Below are 20,162 nucleotides of genomic sequence, written 5' to 3'. Positions count from 1 at the left end.
ACATTTTTGCCTTAAATTTGGGCTTTCAGGTTTATTTTAAACACAACAAAATGAAAATCATTCTCATATGTCATGGTTTAGTTTTACGTTGACGTCAAACCTCAGTTGAACTTTTTTTTAAGTATGGAAATATTTTATTTTATACCCGATTCAGATGTTTTGAATAAACAGAAATTGGCCGTTCCGTCAAAGTAACTCACGATATAAAAGGTGTTATTTTATACGACAAACCGCAGCTCTTACGGTGAAATTTTCTTCTTTTTTTTTCACTTTCCTGGACCATTCAGGGTGTGTTAGGGAAACGGTTATAGACATTATATAATATTTTTGTGTACCTGTTCTGCATAAAATTGATAACAGCAATAAATTAAATAAAACTGTGAATTGAAACTTCCTCTTTAGTTCATTTGTATTGTTTTTAATCTCCAAAGTGTGACGATGGAAAAGTTTGAAAACGTACCTTGAAGATGCTTGAATAGACTCGACCAATCCGTCCACTTCTTGGGGAAATGAGGACGAAGGAAGATGGCGGAGCTAAAAACAGAAAACCTGCTGGACTGCAGTTTGCTGTCCAATCAGCAAGCTGAAAACCTTAAGACTCTTTCGATTTAGCATATGGAAAGCAATCTTCAAGTTCTGTTCTGTTGTGTTTTTTTCGTCCAGGTGTCAGAAACGGAAGCACGATGACGCCGGAGAGGATGAGGAGGGTGCTGACGTGGAGAGCAAGCAGGCAAGGCGGGACTCCGCCGACGAGTCGTCTAAAGACTCCAACGAGGAAGAGGAGGGCAGCAGCTCGGAGGCAGACGAGATGGTCGCCGCCCTGGAGGCGGAGCTAAACGACTTTATGTGAGAGGGGGGGGAAAACTGACTGAAAGCCAGTCCTTACCGACGTCACACACGGTACCCACACATCGCTCTCCCACTCCCTCCCGTAATCCGGAGTCGCCGTGGTTACGACGTGGGGAGCGATGAATGTGTGTCGTAATAAAAACCTGAATGTCCTGTACAGAACCAGCGCCTTTCTGCGGAAATGAAGGCTTGGACTTTTGTAGCACTGCTATACATAAATATATATATATGAATATAAATAGATATAAATATAAATCGCCTTTTGGTGGCATAAATCCTTTGACGTTAACATTTTATTGCGAGGTAAGCTCTAGGACTTATGAAATTTGATACTTCTGTTGTTTTTCTATTTGGATTTTTATATTGTTGAAAAGATGAATAAAAAAAAAAAACATAAGTGTATATTTTACTGATGGTTCTTGCCAAAGAGTTTTGAAATAGGTTTGCCAAGTTGTGCAGCTAAAAAAAAAAAAAAAAAAAAAATTAATCTCAACTTCCACTTTCTAAGATTTTTTTTAAATTATTGTTATAATTATTCTTTGATCGCAGCAGGTTGTTAGGGTCAATTAGTTTATCCAGACATTTGAATGTGTTTCTTCCATTAGTTTTTTTGTTATTTGTATATTTTGTAAACATTTTGTGTGCTAACAGAAGATCTTTTGTTAATGACGAATAAAAGATAACATCCCAGTAACAGGAAGCGGATCTGACTCTGCCAATGATGACTTCCTGTTGGCGGGAATCAGAACACAGGAAAGGAAACGGATTTTATGGGGGCAGACATTTTGAGTTCAACTGAAAATAAAGGGATTATAAGATTGTCCAAAACCGCTATCTGATTCGAACTAATGGGAAAGTCGCTCGTGTTAGTTGTTGAATTTTGTTTCGCCTGTGCTGCGGTTTACACATTGCTGAACGATTCTTTAGATCATTGCAACTTCAAACAAAACATTTTACCAACCAACCCACCAATTTCTCTTATAATCTGGAACTGATCGGGGAACTATGATGAGTAAAAGCAAGGCACAGACATTTTTCACAAGCAATTCCTTTGTTTTTAGCTACAAATGCACAATTTCTGGACAATACCAATCTCCATTTTGATGGGGTTTTTGTTTTTGTTTGTTTTTTTTGCTCAGAACGCCATCATACAGAAGATAAAAATGTATCACATCAAATTGATGAAAACATTTCTGGATTAACTGGGTAAATTTTTCTAATGAAATAAAAAAAAGTAGGAAAGTATGTGTTGGTTGATGCATTTATAAATCAAAACTGGTGGGAATCTTAAGTTTTGATGAGTGCAGGAAAAAAAAAGATTTTCAGAGTGTGTCCCACATCTCAATCAGAGCTGATCAGAAGGAATATTGGCTGATTTCAATCTGCCTGACTGACTGACTGGTGAGTCTTTAGGCAAAATCTCTTTCATTTTTATGGTTTGTGTTTTAAATTTGCAGTTTTCATCTAAAGAGTCAAACTGTCTTTTGCCAGTTCTGTGCCCTTCAGATTTCAGAGCAGCTTAATATTTTATATCTCACTATTCTATATATGTTGCTTTCTTATCTAGGATTAAAGCTAGAGGGACATGCAAAGAAAATGTCAATTTGAAGTAAAATTGTCAAATTTCATTTTTGCCAACTTGTAGCGAACGACGACCAATCGAAGCAGCCCTGGGACATTTTTTTGTTTGAAAGTAGGGATGCAACAATATGAAATTCAAGGCCAATATTGACATCCGATATTAATATCGCTGTTCTGGTCGATAACCAATATTTGCCGATATCATTTTTTTTCTCTACTGTTTTGATGGTCAAAAAACCTGTACAGTACAGCTTCTTTAAAACTGCACCATGTTGCATACTTGTTTGTGTTGGATAAAAAAATTTTAGACACAAAATCACAAATATTTATTTTTATAGTGTTTTTTTTGTTGTTGTTTCTTTTTTTAACTTTTTGATATTTTGCAGACTCTATATTTTTTCAACATTTTATTACTATTATTTTTGAGTGAACTCAGATTTTATTATACTGAGATTTTAGGATGGGATATGGAAAATTTATCGGTTGTTAATATCTGCCCATTTTTATGTATGGGGCCGATACTAATATGTTAAAAAAAAAAAAAAAAAAAAAAAAAAGACTAATATCACCCAATATGTGGTGTGTCCCTATTTCAGAATGCCAGCAAGTGGATCCTCTTTCTGCATATAGAACGACTTAATACACTGCTGCTTGAAGGGTTTTCTTCCACTAATGTTCACCAAACCAAATCTGGCCCCGTTTACAGTCTTCGTGCTAAGCTAACTAGCTAGCCGCTATGCTAGGGATTAGCACAGCATTTCTCGGGGTAAAAAACATATATAAAAAAAAAGTGGATTGATTTTGAATTTTCTTGGTGAAAAGAGAAACCGTCTGCAGACGATTAACGGAGAGCTGGAATAGTTCACCTGGAACGTCCACTCCCCGCAGAACGGGGGCTTTTAGCCTCAGCCATTAAGACTGCGCCGTGTCTTCGCGGCCGCTTCCTCTCCACAAGCTTCAGATATGAAACTAGAGCGTCTCAGGTCTCCCTCCTGACTGGTTGGATTAATGTCATTTCAAGGAAACAGTTCGGTTAGTCATGTTTTATTCTACACTTGTGTTGTGTTTGTATTATCTTGGATGGGGGGGAAGTAACCTCAGAGCTCTTGGCGAAATACTTGAATTTGCATCGTTGCGATATTTCTACAAAAAAACGGATTTTTGCTTATCAAATCCAGTTTTTAAGTTTTTCCCAAGCTCTAAAAGGAGCAGGATCTTTAAACGTGAGTTCCCAGAACTGAGCAGAGGATTTCACCAGCACTTCTTCGCCTGTCGTGGCGTCACCCAGCTTTGCTGCTGCGGATTTCATCCGTGACGCAAAGAGCTAACGGTGGCTAATGTTTACCTCTGGTTCCGTCTGCTCATACTGAAACCCACAGCTCTGCTATTCCTCCTCTGTTCCTTTTAATTCTCGTCTTGAACTCGGCATCTTTTCTGTTTGAGCTGCGGAGCTAAATCACTGTAATTATTGTCTGAAGGCTGATGTCTCAGCGTGATTTGTGTTCAGTGACTGTTTTGCCATCAGATTCTTTTTTTTTTTTCCCTCCCCTGCTAACTCCCACGCGTTCTCCTTTTATTTCCTCTTTCACTGTGTTTCTGTGCTCTCTGCTTCTGGTTTTTATCAATAGGTTTTCACCACATCAAACAGATATCATGTAAGATACTTGTAAAGTCTATTTCCTACTTGAAAGAGATGCTTTCATTAAATAAAGATATTTCTGAAGGAATGTATTTGCCTTTGTTTTAAACTGACTCGCATAGACTTCCGTGTATTTTCAGGATCTGAATCCGCTTTATTCTGAGCGCCAACAAGGAATTTAGTTTTCAAGCATACTCTGTAAAACCACTAAACCTTATCAAGCATTTTTTGTTGGGGGTGAGCTGGGAGGGTTTCTTGTGCAAATGTCTTAGTACACAAGTGCATTTTCAGCCAGATATAGGAGCTTGTTTTAAGTCAATGATTTGTTAATATTTATGAAAAAGTACCAGCTCCTTTGGCAGATTATTTCACTTATGGAATCTTGTAAAAAGAAAGAAAAAATGTGACTGTGCACATATGCTTTTGTTTCACAGGGAAGTAGTTGACTATTTTAGCTGGAAAGTGTCCATTGTGCCCATCAGAGAGACAACCTGGGGGGGAAGAAACTGTCTGGAGCACTGACCCAAAGGTAAGGATTTAAACTGTCTGTGTCCAGGATGTGTGGGATCTGCCGAATGTGTCGTAGCATCTCCTTCTGACCGTATGCCCTGTACAAGGTTTTATTGGGGTTTTATGAAACAGACCAACACAAAGTACTGCCTGAAAAGTTTTGGTGTGTATTTTTACTCAACTCCCCCCACCCCCCTTTACTTGGACACTTAAAAATAAAATGGACTGGGACCGATTTCCGTCACAATGATCAAAGAACAGTGCATACAAATCAGAGAAGTTTAAAACAGGTGTTTGGTTATTAGTTGCTACACCAACAGCTCATTTCAATACAATATTAGGATTAGGAAAGAGTCTGAGATTGCAAAGATTTTGTAGGCTGCAAAACCTACAAAATCATTCTGACAAAATAGATTTCAGCTTCAGGCAGTAAAATCCCGATGCGTATGAGGCCACCTTCCCTTAGGCTTCATCCATGTTTGGTTAGGTTGTGTCCTCTACCAGTTTCCCTAATGTTGCCCTGGTTATTGCTTCAGAACTCCTCAATTTGCGGAGAGGAGCGATGGAGTCGCTGGTGCAGGAAAGCAAACCGTTCCCGAAACGTCTTCCTTGCGGGCTCTACTGGAGGCCACAGAGCCGTCGGTGACATTACTCTGTCGTCTCGTCATCCAGCCGAGGTAACGGATCCTCAGGTGAGATGTTGGTTACGTGGCAGGAAAAATGACAGATGGAAAGTCTAGTCAAAGCACATGCTTCCTGATGGACTTCGATGGGGGTTTTTTTCTCCCTTGAAAACCATCGTGATCGGTTTCCTGATCACGAGGATCAGAAAAACGGACAGTGATAGGTCAAACATTTTAGAGAAATGTGAAACAAACTTAATCTGAAAATAAAAAAACTGGATCGTACATTTTACCTCACAAGACAGGAAGTGAAATCATGGCTAATGGATGTTATGAGCTTTCTTGACAGGTCTCGGTGTTAAGGGGTCAGACATTTAAATGACACATTATTAGATGAAATGCATAAAACGCAAAGAGGTTAATTTAGGTTCACATCTGAAATGTGACATTCATATATGAGAGGTAAACGGTGTTGGAGTCGTGGGTCAGAGGTAACCTCTACAGGGTCAGGCTGTAGTAATAATAATAAAGGAAAGACAAGATCAGGGAAAATGTAGAAGCAGCAAAAAAAAAAAAAATCCACATCTCTACAGAAAATGATTTATTTATCATCAGTGACAAACATAAGAAGTATTAATCAGAAAAGACATAAATTTGAGATTTCTATAAAAAATGGGCATAAGGGAAGCTAATCAATATGCCAGATTGCTAATTTTCATGCTTGACTGGATGTACCAGCTTCACATTTTCTCCTTGAGAGTTTTATTGATCTTGTAAATCATTACTGAAAAAAACAATACGGCGCTGCTTTTGTGGGACAACAGATTTGTCTGGATAAGAATCACAATCCCTGCCTGATTGGTCCTGCACCAAACAGAAAGGAGACCTTCAGGTGGAACGTTGAGGTTTGTTTCCCAACACGACCGAGACGTTCAAACATTCATGTTCATGAAAACAGTAGGAAGCTTCATTTTGTTGAAGAACTGTAGAGAATTTCCCCCGTTTTGAATGTTTCCACTCCGGTGTGAGGAAACTAACTCGTTGTTCCTGAAATGCCCTCGTAGCTCTCAGTGGGGTACGGCTCTATTCTAGGCCAAGTCTGTTGTGCCCTCTCAAGTTTTCCAACATTGTCCGTAACATGCTGATTTGGACATCTTTTTGGGTGAATTCCTTCTAAATCTACGTGTCTTTATGATGCAGTTCGTCTTTAAAAGGTGTTTTTAACAACTACTCACTTCAGAACAGCAGAACCTTTAGCTAATCCCTTTTCCATCTTTTTTTCTCTATAAGTAGGGTTTATGAGAGATTACCAGAGTTTAGCCCACACCTGAAATAAACCGCTTACAGAGCAAAAACATCCACATCAGCTCGACTGTTTGTCCTGAGATGAACCAGTTATTTATTTTACTCAAAAGATGTCTCTCTCTTGTTCTTGAGAGTGTGAGGAGGAGGATTCTGAGTAAAGATGAAGTTTGCATGAAACTCTCTAAATGTTTCATGCAAAGAGAAACTAGTTACGGCCATTGATCAGGTTTGGCTCTGGCTTGTTATTCTCCACAAACATTCACCATCTCACCATTTGGAAGAAGTTCTGTGAAGATCAGGGTGTTATGCATTTCAATCTGATGATTTATGAAGAATTACGGTGCCGCTTTCTCTCCCCAAACAAACTGGGACACGATTTTGCGACCCAATGATTGGTCAGCTTCTGTGGCAAAAGCATGAAGAACTGACCCGGCAGTTTTGCAATGGCGAACTGTACACATTCCACATCATCCCCATCTTGATTTTTTCTGCAGCAGACGGAGCCGAGCACAACACTTCTAAACCCATTCAGCCAAATGGAAGTGCTGGGTGCAGGATGTTTCATGGGATGTGTGTCTGGCGGTGAAATGTCAAAGCGCTCTGTTAGCAGCTTTATGACGAGCGCGGCGTTATCTCCCCTTGATCTTGTTGTCGAGCGGATATGAGACTCATCCCGTATCATCTCAGCCCTCTACACAATGTTTCCTTGTGACCTTTAGGTCCAAAACTTTCATTACAGGTGTCAGCAGTCTTCTGGGTGATATCCACTCCAATAAACCAAACGTCCACACTGATTTCTCAAATAAAGAATGTAAGCGAAAGCTACAACCGAAAGACTCGCAATAAGGACAACAGAACTTAGATTTACATAAGAACTTTTTATTTTTATGTTTACTAGTTAACCATTCTTCCCATGACAACACGAGCATTATTACTTGATTATTTAGCTTGTACTTAATGAGATAATTATATTGGAGGGAGTATAGAAAATGCAAATCGTAATTTCAGACTGCAGCTGGGTTGCCAACCTTGATTACGGGGCTAATTGTATTATTTGCATCATTACCATTAGTGAATTTTAAGCGCTATTCATTGCTCTCTTGCAGTGGGGATTCGTTCTTTTCTTCTGCTACATTAATGAAAACTTGTAATTCTTGGCTCTCTCCGATGCAGTCCCCGCGCCACTTTGATTTACAGAGCTAATAAAAAGCGGCGGCCATGGGCTTCAGAGGGAGCCACGCAGAGGCCACCCTGCATCGCGGCCAAATATAGAAAGCTACAGAGGCTGGGATTAATGAATTTAGAAGTGTGTTTATCAGAGTCGAAGCAGATCTTTACAAGGTTATGATTGCTTCATCAATTCAAGTCATGCCCGGTGCTTAAACCCGGTTGCTTCAGCGCCGGCAGGGGTTATTGGTTTGCTGTGGAAGAGCATTTTACATCTAGTTAAAGCAGCTTCAACAGACCGTCCAGACGAAAACTCGGACTCATCACACATAAGTTGTCTCGATGAGCTTTTTTTTCTTATTTTGTGTCTCTTTCTGAAAACACATTTAGCCACTGTGCGTTTGGAAAGTATTCAGTCTGATTGGTGACATCACCACCGGGAGTCACACAGGTGTAAGGTGGGTGCTGTTCAACGGTCGCGGTTTCCCCCAAAAGGTGACGAACGGCTTCCTGAAAGAGCCGACAAAGACGGAAGTTGAAAAATCCTCAGCTGTATAAAGGGGTAGAGGAGGAGTGTCGCGTGGAGTTGGAACGTGCTTTGTGTGGATTCTGAAGAGTCCAGAGGAAGTCGGTGTTCATCTAAGTCATCGTCATTAACGACGACATCTGTCTGCTGAGCCACAGCCAATGTCAAATTAGCATGTTTTTCCTCTTGCCGGCTGAATAGTACAATACCAGACGCTAACATATGATTGTATTGAGTTACTTGTTTGAGAAACATTTTGATTTATTTGGATGTGATTTGGGAAGAGTAAATATAATAGACTGTCCTACCTGAGCAGTGGATCTCTGTCTCCTTTAGAAAGATGGCCATGTCTTGGTGCACTGCAAAAACACAAAATCTTACCAAGTTTTTTTTAAAATCTTGTTTATAGTTCAAATCTCTTAGTACATTTGAAACAAGACAAGATATAGGACTTTGTTTTAAGTTAAAAAAAATATTAATAATTTTAAAAAGTACCAGTTCCACTTATTCCAAGACATTTTCTCGTGTTAAAAATGAAATAATCTGTCAGTGAAACTTTTATTATATCAGTATTATAACAAGCTCCTATATCTTGCTGAAAACTTACCATCCATCCATCCATCCATTATCTGAACACCCTTCTTCCCTAATGGGGTCGGGAGGGTTTGAAAACTTACTTAGAAGTTATTATTTTCTTACTTTAAGTGTACTAGGATATTTGCAGTAGAAGCTGCTTTGTCAGATTCTGTGTTTTTGCAGTGTAGGAATGTGCAGGTACATCCTGCTCTTTTATTGGACACTTCTCCATGAGAAACTAGAGGCTTTTTTATTGTTTTATCACGGACCCTGCTTTAAATGTCTCTTCTTTCTCTGCCATGTTCCTTCACTTCTTTCCCTCTGAAGACTTTTAGTTGCTCTGTATTTTATTTAGGGCTTTCTGGACATTTACTTGTGCAGACTTTTGAATGTTTTGTTTTTTCCTTCAGCTTCACCATTATGCGGTATTTCGTGTTGTTCTGTCACACAAAATCCTCTAAAGTACTCTGAAGTTTAAGGAAAAGCAGAAGGAGTGTGGAAACTTTTGTTTACCCTTCAGAATTTCTGGGGTGGTGTGGTGGTGTAGCGGTTTAGCACAACCCACATAAGCAGGCCTCAGTCTTTGATGCTGCTGTTGTAGGTTTGATTCCTGGCCTGATGATCTTTGGCACATGTCTTCTCTCTCCCTCTTTACCTTCTTTCCTGTCTTAGCACTTTCAAATAAAGGCCACTAGAGCTAAAAAAGAATTTCTAAATGATCTTGTTGGACTTATTGCTGTTTAGTGCCACCGCTAAGTAGTGAAAGAATCAGTGTAGATAGGAGGAATGCAAGTGGGTGTTGGCACCAGCAGACCCTCTCCTCCCCCCTCTGCCCTCCTGAATATCACTGTTTGACAAGACACGCGTCCTCTGACAACCACAGCCCACTCCTATCATGGGAATGTCTCCTGCTGCTGGTGACAGGAGTAACAAATGTGGCAGGAAGTGCCATCCCATGAATCTGTCCGGCACGCTGCTGCTGCTGCTGCTGCTTGTGTGTGGCAGCGCTGGTGTGCCAGCGAGGAGGAGACTGAGAACAGATGTTCTGGCAGCTCTGAAGTGAAACAATCCCCCCCGAAAAATGTAGCCTTCCAAGTGAATCCAAACTTTTTCCACTTTCAAACAACAAATCTCATATTGAAACAGTTACAGTTTAAGTAACAGCAACCAAAGGTGACGACATGTAAAAAATGTTTTGATTTTATTTTATCATAGCTGAAAAATAAAAGCTGGGGATTTTCTTGCTGCCCTTCCAGGTACAGCAAATTCCTCCCACAGTTTGAAAAAATAACTTTTAGGTTAATTAGTCTCTTTGATTGGAGTGTGTAACAATGCTTGCTTGTTTTGTGTGTCTCCATGTCGGACTGAGATGACCTGGCGACCATACCTGACAAATCTCCCGGGGTGGGAGACTACTAGTTTTCAACCCCTCTCTCCCGCCATGCTCCCATATTATCATTTTTCCCGTAAATATCCCGTATTGTACCCCCGTTCCTCCCCTTTGTCACCCCCCCCCCCCCCCCCCGCTCTTATGGTAGTATATACACACTTTGGACACACTTTCTAATTGAATTCAATTAGAAGGTGTGTCCAAACTTTTGTACTGTACCTAGAATCAGTACGGTACAGTAACACCGGACGGCGACATTTCGCATATTCTCAAGTCCAAAATTTGATAGGTATGCTAGTAACCCATCCAGGGTGTGTGCCCCCACTTCTCGCCCAATGACAGATGGAGATATGGACCAGCCTGCCGATTTGTGTGCGCCCATGTCTGTTTGCGAGGAAAAGACACTGGATGTTTGTAGCCCTGTTTACTTATGAGTTAAAAGACAGAAGAAAGTTGCACTAGTGGTTGTTAAAGGATGAGTACTTTCTGTTGTACCTAATGTTTTCCGTTTTAGGAAGGTTTTAATTTGTCAATAAAACAACAACACAAAGATCTCCATCTGCATCAACCACCAGCAGAGATGATATTCCTCAGTGTCCTAGATGACATCATCTGTCAGTGGTAAACATCCTCTGTAAATCGTTGGAACGTTGCACAGAGAAGGTAACATCGGGGGGGTGGAAATCAGATGCATCTTTGCTGCCAAATGATGCTGCTTTCAGGTAATCGCTCAGCTCATACTCTGCACCTGAGAGGCAAAGGAGAGTGGAGACAGCTGTGGCCGGTACTGCTGCTGAGAGAAACGCACACCAACAACCACAGGTAGAAAACAAGCTCATGGTAACAGCGCTGAGACTTCAAAAGAAAAATTAAAAAGGTGTATGAAATCCTCTGATCATTAGAAATTGTGCATATTTGATTGTTTTTTATTGTGGCACCAAACAGTTTGACCTGAAATCTGAATATTGATTGTTGCAGCTTTAAATAGTTTGAATATAAAAGCTGATAACAACCACCATGAAATGTGCGGCTGTGGACTTTCAGTGTTCTCTCTGCCATTACGTCTGCTGTTGATTAGTACTTCTCGCTCCTACCTGCTGTGACAGCCAAGTGACATTTAAGATCTGAAATGAAAAACTGGTAAAAAAAAAAAAGAAAGAAATGCATTTATGTAATAGTTTCAGCTCTAAAGTGCTTTTTCTTGTTCTGCTGATTTGACCATTAGGCCTCATTAGCTCGGAACGATGACAGGATGTCGGCGAGGTGGACGTCTGAGGGACCGTTCGGTCCATATTACGTGGAATGTGGGCTGGAAGACGACTGAAAATGAGCTCCGCTGAGAGTTCACTTACCTCTTTTTTTTACCCCTTAAATATCACCTCCGTGCCTCATCACGGCTTCCTAAAAGAAAACATGTCAGAACAAAACAGTTTTATTATGTCTGAAATATTATATCTGCATGACTACGGGAGTGTTTGTTTCCTCCTGTGCTGCATTGTACCGATCTAAATGACTCAGTTGCTGATTGAGTCAGAGATATTAAGTACAATGAGGATTTTTTTTTTTCCAGAGGCCATGATCTTCAGACCTACTGAAGTTAGGATGGAATTTTATTCAAGAGTGCATTAAGGTTGTGTGCGGATGGAGAGATAACGGCACTAGGCGCCCAACTAGCATCTAAGAAATATAGGCAATCGGTACACTCAGCTATGTACTCTCAACCATCTGAGGATAGTGTGTGCTGAGTCCTTGTGTCTCACAGAATATGGACAACACGCCTGAGAATGTGGGAAACGTTAAGGGAGAGTCCAGACACCCTACGTACAAGACTCACTTTGGTCTCTAGGATCCGTAATCATGTTTTTTGGTCAAAACCCAGAGCTCATGTCCATAAATGATCGGAGGAATGTAGATCAACTGGTAAATCAATAACTTTGTTTTTCAGCTCAGCTCTCTCGTTGTCATGATGGACCGGTGCAGCACTTACATCGCCGCAGATGCATCATCAATCGATCTACTCGTCATCATTTCCAACTCCACAGGCTGTCAGCGTGGTGGAAGGGTTTGAGTGTCTCATGATCACAGCAGCGAATGTTCAAATTTGAACATCCCACCAACCCAGACCAGTAGATCATCTTACTAACCATTTTGTTGCTCAAAGGAGATTTTTCAGACTCCTTTAACTTTTTTTTTTTTTTTTCAAAAGATTAACTAGATATAAATTTAGCGACTCTTATTCTGCGTTATATAATGTAGTTGTATTTTGCAAAACATGGTTAGAGAGTGAGGCAAGAGTCGGCTCTAAACTTCTGATTTGTTTATGTTGTCATAGCAACCTCTAACAACTGACATCGCAACTGTTATGATCAACACCAACTACGGACATATAGAACACGTACCGTGTGTGCACTTTCAGCATTATATTATGTGTTGAAGGAGACTTTAATGTCTGTCCTGACTGAGCAGCGAAAGCGGTTGAAATCATTGTTATCACTGTTCATTTATGGATCATTTGCAGCATATTTTCAAAACAATTTTTGAGAAATGGAGACTGAGATGAAGAAATTCTTTGAAGAGGAGACTCATTGCCAGGAAGATGGACTGAAGGACAGTCAAAATCAGGATGCCGGTAATTCTTTGGAGGAGGAAGTGAACAGACTAAAAACTCTCTTGGATGCGGAAAGAGCCAAATTTAACGAGGAACACCAGAGAGCAAATGATTTGGAAAAGGAACTGCACAGCGTAAAACTGATGCTGGAAAAATGCAGGTTTAATGTAAACAACGTTGATGGATGCAGTGAGGCAAACAAAGGAATGAATGAACTTCTGATGGAAAATAAAGCCCTCCAAGAAGTTCTCGCCAAGTTTCAAACGGACATGATTAATCTAGCAGAACAGGTGGAAACGTTACAGGAAGAGCTGGAGATGGAAAAAACTGCAAACTCTCAGACAATTATTCGTGGACAATTATCTCTACAAAACGCCACCAGAGAAAAAGAGACATGTCTCCAGAGAGAAGTGGACAAACTGAAAGAGGAAAACCTGGAAATGACCAAAAAATTCAATACCGAGGTCTTAACACTTAAAAAACGGGTATGTTCACTGGAGCGGGAGCTGAAGGACAACGAAGAAGCTCATGCTGAGATGGCAAAAATTAACAAACTGCTTTATGCAGAATTACAAACAGAGAACGAAACACTTCTTCAAAAAATGGCTTCAGAGCAAGATGCTTCCCAAGAGGCGGAGAGATGCATCCAGAAAGAGCTGGACCAAGTTAAAGATGCCACTCTAGAAATGGTCCAAAAATATGAAATTGACATTTTGGCCCTGAGGGAGGAAATACAAATAATGGAGAAAGAACATAGAGATGAGAGATATCGGCATGCGGAGGTTGAAATACGGAACGGGAAGAGAGCAAAATTCCTCCATGCAGAAAAGAACTTGCTGCAGAAAGAACTGGATGAAGTGAAACGAAAGCTCTTCTTAAACGAGATAAAGTTTAAAGAACAACTGGATGCATTGACTGCTGAAATTGAACGGCAACTTGCACAAAATCGTAAGATCTCTGAGGAGCTAAAACTGAAAGATCAGGAGATTGCAGAAGCAAAGGCTCCCCCTCCAGTGAAGAAATCATTGATGAAAAAGTTTCGCCATGCTCTGGGGTTGAGAAAACCTGAAAGATGGAAGAGACAGAAGGCTTCTGAAGAAAATGTGTAACACTGTTCACATTATGGGTCAAAACCATCAGGGTTCTCAAAATAATGGAAGGATAAAGATTTGGATTTCACTACAAATTACCAAGTGTGACCTACTTCTGAGGTTAGAAGTATGAGGTTAAACTTCTAACCTCATAAAGTTAGAAGTTTAAAGATTTATTGAAGAAGGGATGGAGGAATGGAGGGAGGTGAAGACTCAGTGTACATCCTGGACAGGTCGCCAGTCCATCACAGAGATAAACAATCATAAACACAGTTATGTGTGTATACAGTTTCTCGCTTATCGCTCTGGGGTTGAGAAAACCTGATAAGTGAAGAAATAGAAAACTTTTTTTTACAATTAGCAACTATTACATGTACTGTATACAAATACAGTGACTCACGTAGGCCGTTTCACTGCTCTTCAGACTGCTGCATCCTGACTGCGCTCTGCAGTGTTCTCTTCAAATTACAAGATAATTTGGCCAACTTAATGTTAATTTGCCAAGTTGTTTTATGTAATGCATTAACTGCACGAGACGACAAATGATAGCACAATTGTAGCATGTTTTGATACAAGAAGCGGAGTGAGTTTTAGCGAATCAGAATTCATAGCACAATCCACCAAAAAAAAAAAAAAAAAAAAAAGCATTATGAAAATCCGCGAAATAGCGAATCCGCGATAAGTGAACCGCGAAGTGGCGAGGGATCACTGTAATGTGAATATGATTGGATCAGGAGGGAATGAAGGGATGAAGGGAGGTGAAGAGGTGAAGACTGTAGGGGTTTGGTCTTTGGGAGAATCACTCCACTTTATCTTCCTGAGTCCACATAGGACCCCCAGACGAAACCTGCAGCAAAAGGAGTAAAGAGGTAGAAGGTTGACGAAACGTAACGGATTGAGAAGAAAGAGTGAGTCAAGAACTGATTGGAGAATTAGAGGTGTGGTCTGGATGTGACCCTCCTCCTGAACTTAAGTTAACATATTGATTTCATTTCAAGACAGACCACAACACGAAGATATAAGTTTAAAGATTTAGAAAAGAAGGCATGATGCACAGTGGCGCAGTTGGTAGAACTGTTGCCTTGCAGAAAGAAGGTTCTGGGTTCAATTCCAGGCCTTTTTTCTGCATGGAGTTTGCATGTTCTCCCTGTGCAGGTGTGGGTTCTCTCCGGGTTCTCCGGCTTCCCCCCACAGTCCAAAACCATGAGTGTCAGGTTAATTGGTCTCTAAATTCTCCTTAGGTCGGTGTGTGTGAGTGTTTGTGCATGGTTGTTTGTCATGTTAGAAGGGGATGAAAGGATGAAGGGATGGAAGGATGAAGGGACGATTTAAACCCAAGTGGTGTTCTGGACTTCTGTGCTCGTCATTAATTATCCGTAACATCATGTTCAATCATAAGGGTTGAACATGATGTCATATGTGCTCTTGACAACAGGACCCCAGGCTGCAGTTTTTTTGTGGTCTCATCTGATCCGTGGCTGCAGGTTTTGGACAATCAGAGCATTGCCAAACAGAAATTATGCCAACACCCTTAACAGACCATAAAGCAATTGTATTAACTTTAAATTGACCACCAACAACAAAGGAGAGGTGAATATAATTTCATAGCTAAACTTCCTCTTCCTCCATTTTGCAGAGCTTGATGGTGTTTTTCAAAAAACTCAACATGATTTTACAGTTGGAAGCCATATAATTGATAGTATAACACTTGTCCTACTACTCAGATTTAATATCAGGAAATAGTTTTATTCTCTTTCTTGACTTCCATGATGTTTTTCATTCACTTGATCAGTGAATCAAATGAATGATTCACTGATCATTCACTTGATTGATCAGTGAATGATCAATCAAGTGAATGATCATTCATTGGTATCCTTGTGAATGATACCAGTGAATGATAGTTCACTGGTACCTGCAATGACCTACCATTGCAGATACCAGTGTAATGGTATCTGCCAGTGCCAGTGTGAATGATACCAGTGATCTATCATTCATTTGTATCATTCACAAGGATACCAGTGAACGATCATTCACTTGATAGTTCACTGGTATCTGCAATGGTAGTTCATTGCAGGATACCAGGACACAAGACCTGGTATCCTGCAACTCTTAGACATGTTTTTGCTTCAACTCATTTTAATATAATCTAAAAACATCAATTTGATATAATTAAAGACTTCCTTTGTATCTTAAGTGCTTCCTTTGTTTCACATATTAAAGTCAAGAGTTAAAATATGGGGGAATTTTTCTGCCATAATTCGAGAGCACACATTTTGAGTTTGAAAGTAGGACTTCATGTCTTTCTCCTCAGAGCTTGTAATGCTTGTATTCAAAACTTCTGGTGTCTTTTAAATATTCACTGTGCTTTCTCAAACCTTTCTCCTCGCACTCATAACTTGTCCCTGCCCGGATCAAATCTCCACTTGCTAACCACTCTGCTCGCTTGTGAATCATTTTGTGCTTGGAACAAAAAAGTGCAGTCGCCTGGCAACCTTTGTGCCACATTTGGACGATGTTTAAAAGAGAGCAGAAATTTTGAGTACGATCATTATTTCAATTTTCAAAAGAAAGACACAAAGTCCTGCTTTCAAACTCAAAATGTCAGCACAAGTATTAAAAGCTTTGAGAACAACCATGTCGGTCCAGGACAGTTCCCATGGAGGTGATGAAATCCTGCTTTCAGACTGAAAATATGTGCTCTCGAATTATGGCAGAAAAATTCCCCCATAAAAATGAGCTTGTTCTTGATTTGGTGAAATCAGTCAAGTTGACTAGAGCAGCCTCCACCCCCGAAAAAAACTGCACTAAAGTAAGAGTAGCATTACTTCAAAGTGTTTCCATTGAAGCAGAAGTAACATCTGATAGGAGGTTTGATCACACGTGAGGAGCAGCTGCATGCTGAGCCCCAGTGGGCCGATGGGATGAAACACATCAGCTTGTGTGTGTGTGTGTCATTAATATTGAAACCCTGTGCAGGTCTTGCATCACGGCGGCGTCTTGCAGAAGGTGAGCATCGCGTTTTGTCAGCAGGGCATAATCTCAAGGCCAAACTGGTGTTATCTGATTCATAATTTACATTGTTGGAGGCTGCATACGCTCACTGTGAAGAAATGAATCAACGACTCCAGGATGACCGTGATTTACCGTTGAATAAATTCTTAATTGGAAAAAAAATAAGATAAAATGTTTAGATGCTGTCGTTAGATGCAGATGAATCCAGAAGTTTACTTGCATTTAAATTAAGTTAAATCAGAGCAAACTTCTTACGTTTTAGTTCAGTTAGAAGATCTAAATGTATTTCATTTGCTAAAAGCCACAATAATAAAAAATAGTCTGTCATAGATGATTGATTAATGTCTTCACAGTCAGACGTTTACATACATTTCCTCAGTACTTTGTAGCATTACCTTTGGACCAAACATTTTGGGAATCATCATTCTACATTCCAGAGATTGCTGGAATTTCGGTCCATTCCTCCTGTATCGGTGGTCATTATGTTCCAGACAGTTCCGCTTTGGTTTCATCTCCAACAATGAAGTTCTTTGTCCCGTTGTGGGTTTGTTCTTCTGGAGTAGTGGCTTACTCCTCGCTGAAATGCTTTTCAGCACCATGTCGGTCCAGGATGCTTCCCATGGGGAGGATGACTCCGTCCTGTCAGCTTCAGCAGCATCTTCAGTGGGAGTACATCCTGGTACAGCTTTGGCCTTTCAAGAAATGAAACAAATTCCCATCAATTCAGTGCAAGTATATATATTTTTCTCACTTTATCAGGAGTAAACGAGGCTTTGTGTTCTCTCTGCTCCTTTCATGTTGAGAATACCACCAAGGAAACATTTTGGGACTATAATTACAGGTTTAACAGCTTGCCATTTCTAGCAAAGTCACTTCATCCTCCCATAGAGGGAGCAGGAAGAGATTAGAGATACATGATTTAGTATTATTAGGGCCCACTGTAGATTCAACTCCTCCCGACAATTATTTTTACTTTGCTGTCATTTGCTGTTTAAGTTGTAGAACCAAATCCACCAGTATGTGCCCCATTCAGTGACATAATTTGGATAAATCTGCAGGTATGAATGTCCATCATATCTAAAATCACTTTCTAAGTTAGCACTCTGTTTGCAGAGTTGAGTTTTTTTATTATTACTCCACTGTAAATTATTTTATGCTCAAGCTAGCTTACAAGTGGCATGAGCTTAGAAAAGTGGCAAAACAACAGAAGATTAGAGAAAAGCTCTTGACCTCAAAGGTTAACGCAGTTGCTTTAATGAGTTCACTTTAAAGTAAACCTTGTTATTTTTCCTAAGAGCAAAGCAAATCAGAAGGCTTCCCCGTCTAAACATAAACTCACAGCAATTAAAAATGTGTTTGAACATCAAGGAGTTCACATAGTGCCAGCCACAAGATACCGAGTTCAAAATGTCAGACTAAGACAACTTGAGTAAATACAAGCTTAAAAAAAAACAAAAAAAAAACAAACTAAAGAAAAAATTGGACATTCAGGTCAAATAAGGCCAAAATTGAATGTGTGGTGGATACTGTACACCACCGTATTTACTGCACATACCATTTTTACTGCAAACCGGCCAACTGCAGTATCATAATTCAATTGGAAACCTGTATCTAAGTAAATATGGAGGACAAAAATGCTAGTTGCTAGAGCTTTACCTTCCAGAGGAACCTTAAAAATCCCAAAATCAGGTCGATATTCCAGAGAAAGAGTTAAAAAAATCTTTCTAATCTGACTGAGATTGAGAGGAAATGTCAGAAAAGCAAGAGCTCATCAGTATAAGTGTTGATTGTCGCTGTTAACTTGATTTAATCCATGTAACATCATGTCTCATCACACATTTTTAGCCCATAATGGAAGCTCTGTGAGCGTCATGTTCTTTGATTTCTCCGGTACATTTTACACAATTCAGGTTGATTTATTAATGCCAGAAACACCAGAAGACAGTCGACAGTCACCTGAATCAATGACTGCCTGTCAAACAGACTTTTGTTAGTGAGACTGAAGGACTGTGTGTCTAATCAGTGTATCACTGTATACTGCTCAAATACATTACCCTGTGGTTACTGTATTCGCACCAATTTATTTCATTCTGTATTCCTATAACTTCCGGCCCAATACAGACGTCTGCATGTACAGAAATACTCTGCAGGTCTTTCAGTGTTTGAAGCAAGATGTGGCAGATCTTCTCTAACTGACTTTAAAAAGCTAAACAACCTGATAAAGAAGGCTGGTTCTGATCCGGAGACCTGTCTGGAACACCTGGAGATTCATAAAACAATCAACATAATTAAAAACCCTCAGCATCCCTCGTATAACAACGCTATTAGTTTTAAAAACCACTAAAATAGCCCATACACGTCAGCATCCGTAACAACTCTTTGAACAAACTTTTATAATATGAGTTACGACAACATTCACTGTTCCTATGGGATAAATAAAGCCTTTTTGAATTGAATTAAGCAGCTGCGCCAACATGGAGGCCAGGCTGTAAAATCTGTGGAGCTCCTCATGAATTTTAATAGTTTGGCGTCAGCCCACTACAAGTTTTGACTGCATATGAAAATCGGAATGCTGCTTCTCAAAACACGACTTAGAGATGCTGGATTTGCTGGGCAGTGAATTATTCAGCAGGGAAGGTGCAGGGTGGAAGCTGTTACATGATGTTGCATTTCATTGCATGTCGCAGAACACTGAATAGGTAAGAAGCTTTTTAAAGGCCAATATTACGTTCTGTCACACAATTATGTGACTATAAAATTGTTTGATCTCATTATTTCTGAGTATATATTTCCGCTTCACACTGTAAAAATTCTGGCTTAGCAGATGGTTATAGTTTAGTTGATGGGTGTTTGTGCTAAGATGTGGTAGAAGTTGCCCAAGACCCAATAAATTGTTTTCCTCAAGCAACTCCATTGCAATAGCTAAACTCTTCTTTAAAGTCTGGCAATCAATATTTTGTTGACAGTATCACCTCAAAACAACTAAAACAAAGAGAAGATTTCAAACAGCCAAACGGCAGAATCAAATGTGCTTTGCAGAATTTTTTTTTAACATGGGCACTTACAAAACTACACAACCAATCCAAAATGTTAGTCTGGTTCATCTATGGATCCAGGATCACTGACAACAAAATTCCTGGATTACTTTGGCTATCTGATTTGTTTTTCATAAAATCATACGGGGAGATAATCATGCAAATGAAAAACTGTTTTTGTAATATGATGAATAGACCAAGCCGTAGCATTTTTACAACGAAATCAAATTAGGACCGAGGATAGAACTCT

The 20,162-nt window shown here is 39.9% G+C and overlaps 3 protein-coding genes across 3 annotated transcripts in view; all 3 read left to right on the top strand.

The window, feature by feature from the left end:
• The window catches only part of ctdp1 (CTD (carboxy-terminal domain, RNA polymerase II, polypeptide A) phosphatase, subunit 1), a 65,024-nt gene extending 61,815 nt beyond the window's left edge, over positions 1 to 3,209 (top strand). The window contains exon 13 of the mRNA XM_044137993.1: positions 664 to 3,209. Coding sequence (XP_043993928.1) covers positions 664 to 850 — 187 coding nt within the window. The 3' untranslated portion in view covers positions 851 to 3,209. The remainder of the gene's footprint in view (positions 1 to 663) is intronic.
• Positions 1 to 20,162, top strand: part of LOC122843333 — a 705,002-nt gene that overhangs the window by 109,735 nt on the left and 575,105 nt on the right. The gene's annotated exons all lie outside the window — the stretch shown is intronic.
• kcng2 (potassium voltage-gated channel, subfamily G, member 2) overlaps positions 5,134 to 20,162 on the top strand; it is a 58,336-nt gene continuing 43,307 nt past the window's right edge. The window contains exon 1 of the mRNA XM_044137997.1: positions 5,134 to 5,271. The gene's annotated coding sequence lies outside the window, so the exon portion shown is untranslated. The remainder of the gene's footprint in view (positions 5,272 to 20,162) is intronic.

Source organism: Gambusia affinis, linkage group LG14, assembly GCF_019740435.1.
Source record: "Gambusia affinis linkage group LG14, SWU_Gaff_1.0, whole genome shotgun sequence".
NCBI lineage: Eukaryota > Metazoa > Chordata > Actinopteri > Cyprinodontiformes > Poeciliidae > Gambusia > Gambusia affinis.
This window is presented reverse-complemented; position numbering and strand designations above follow the sequence as displayed.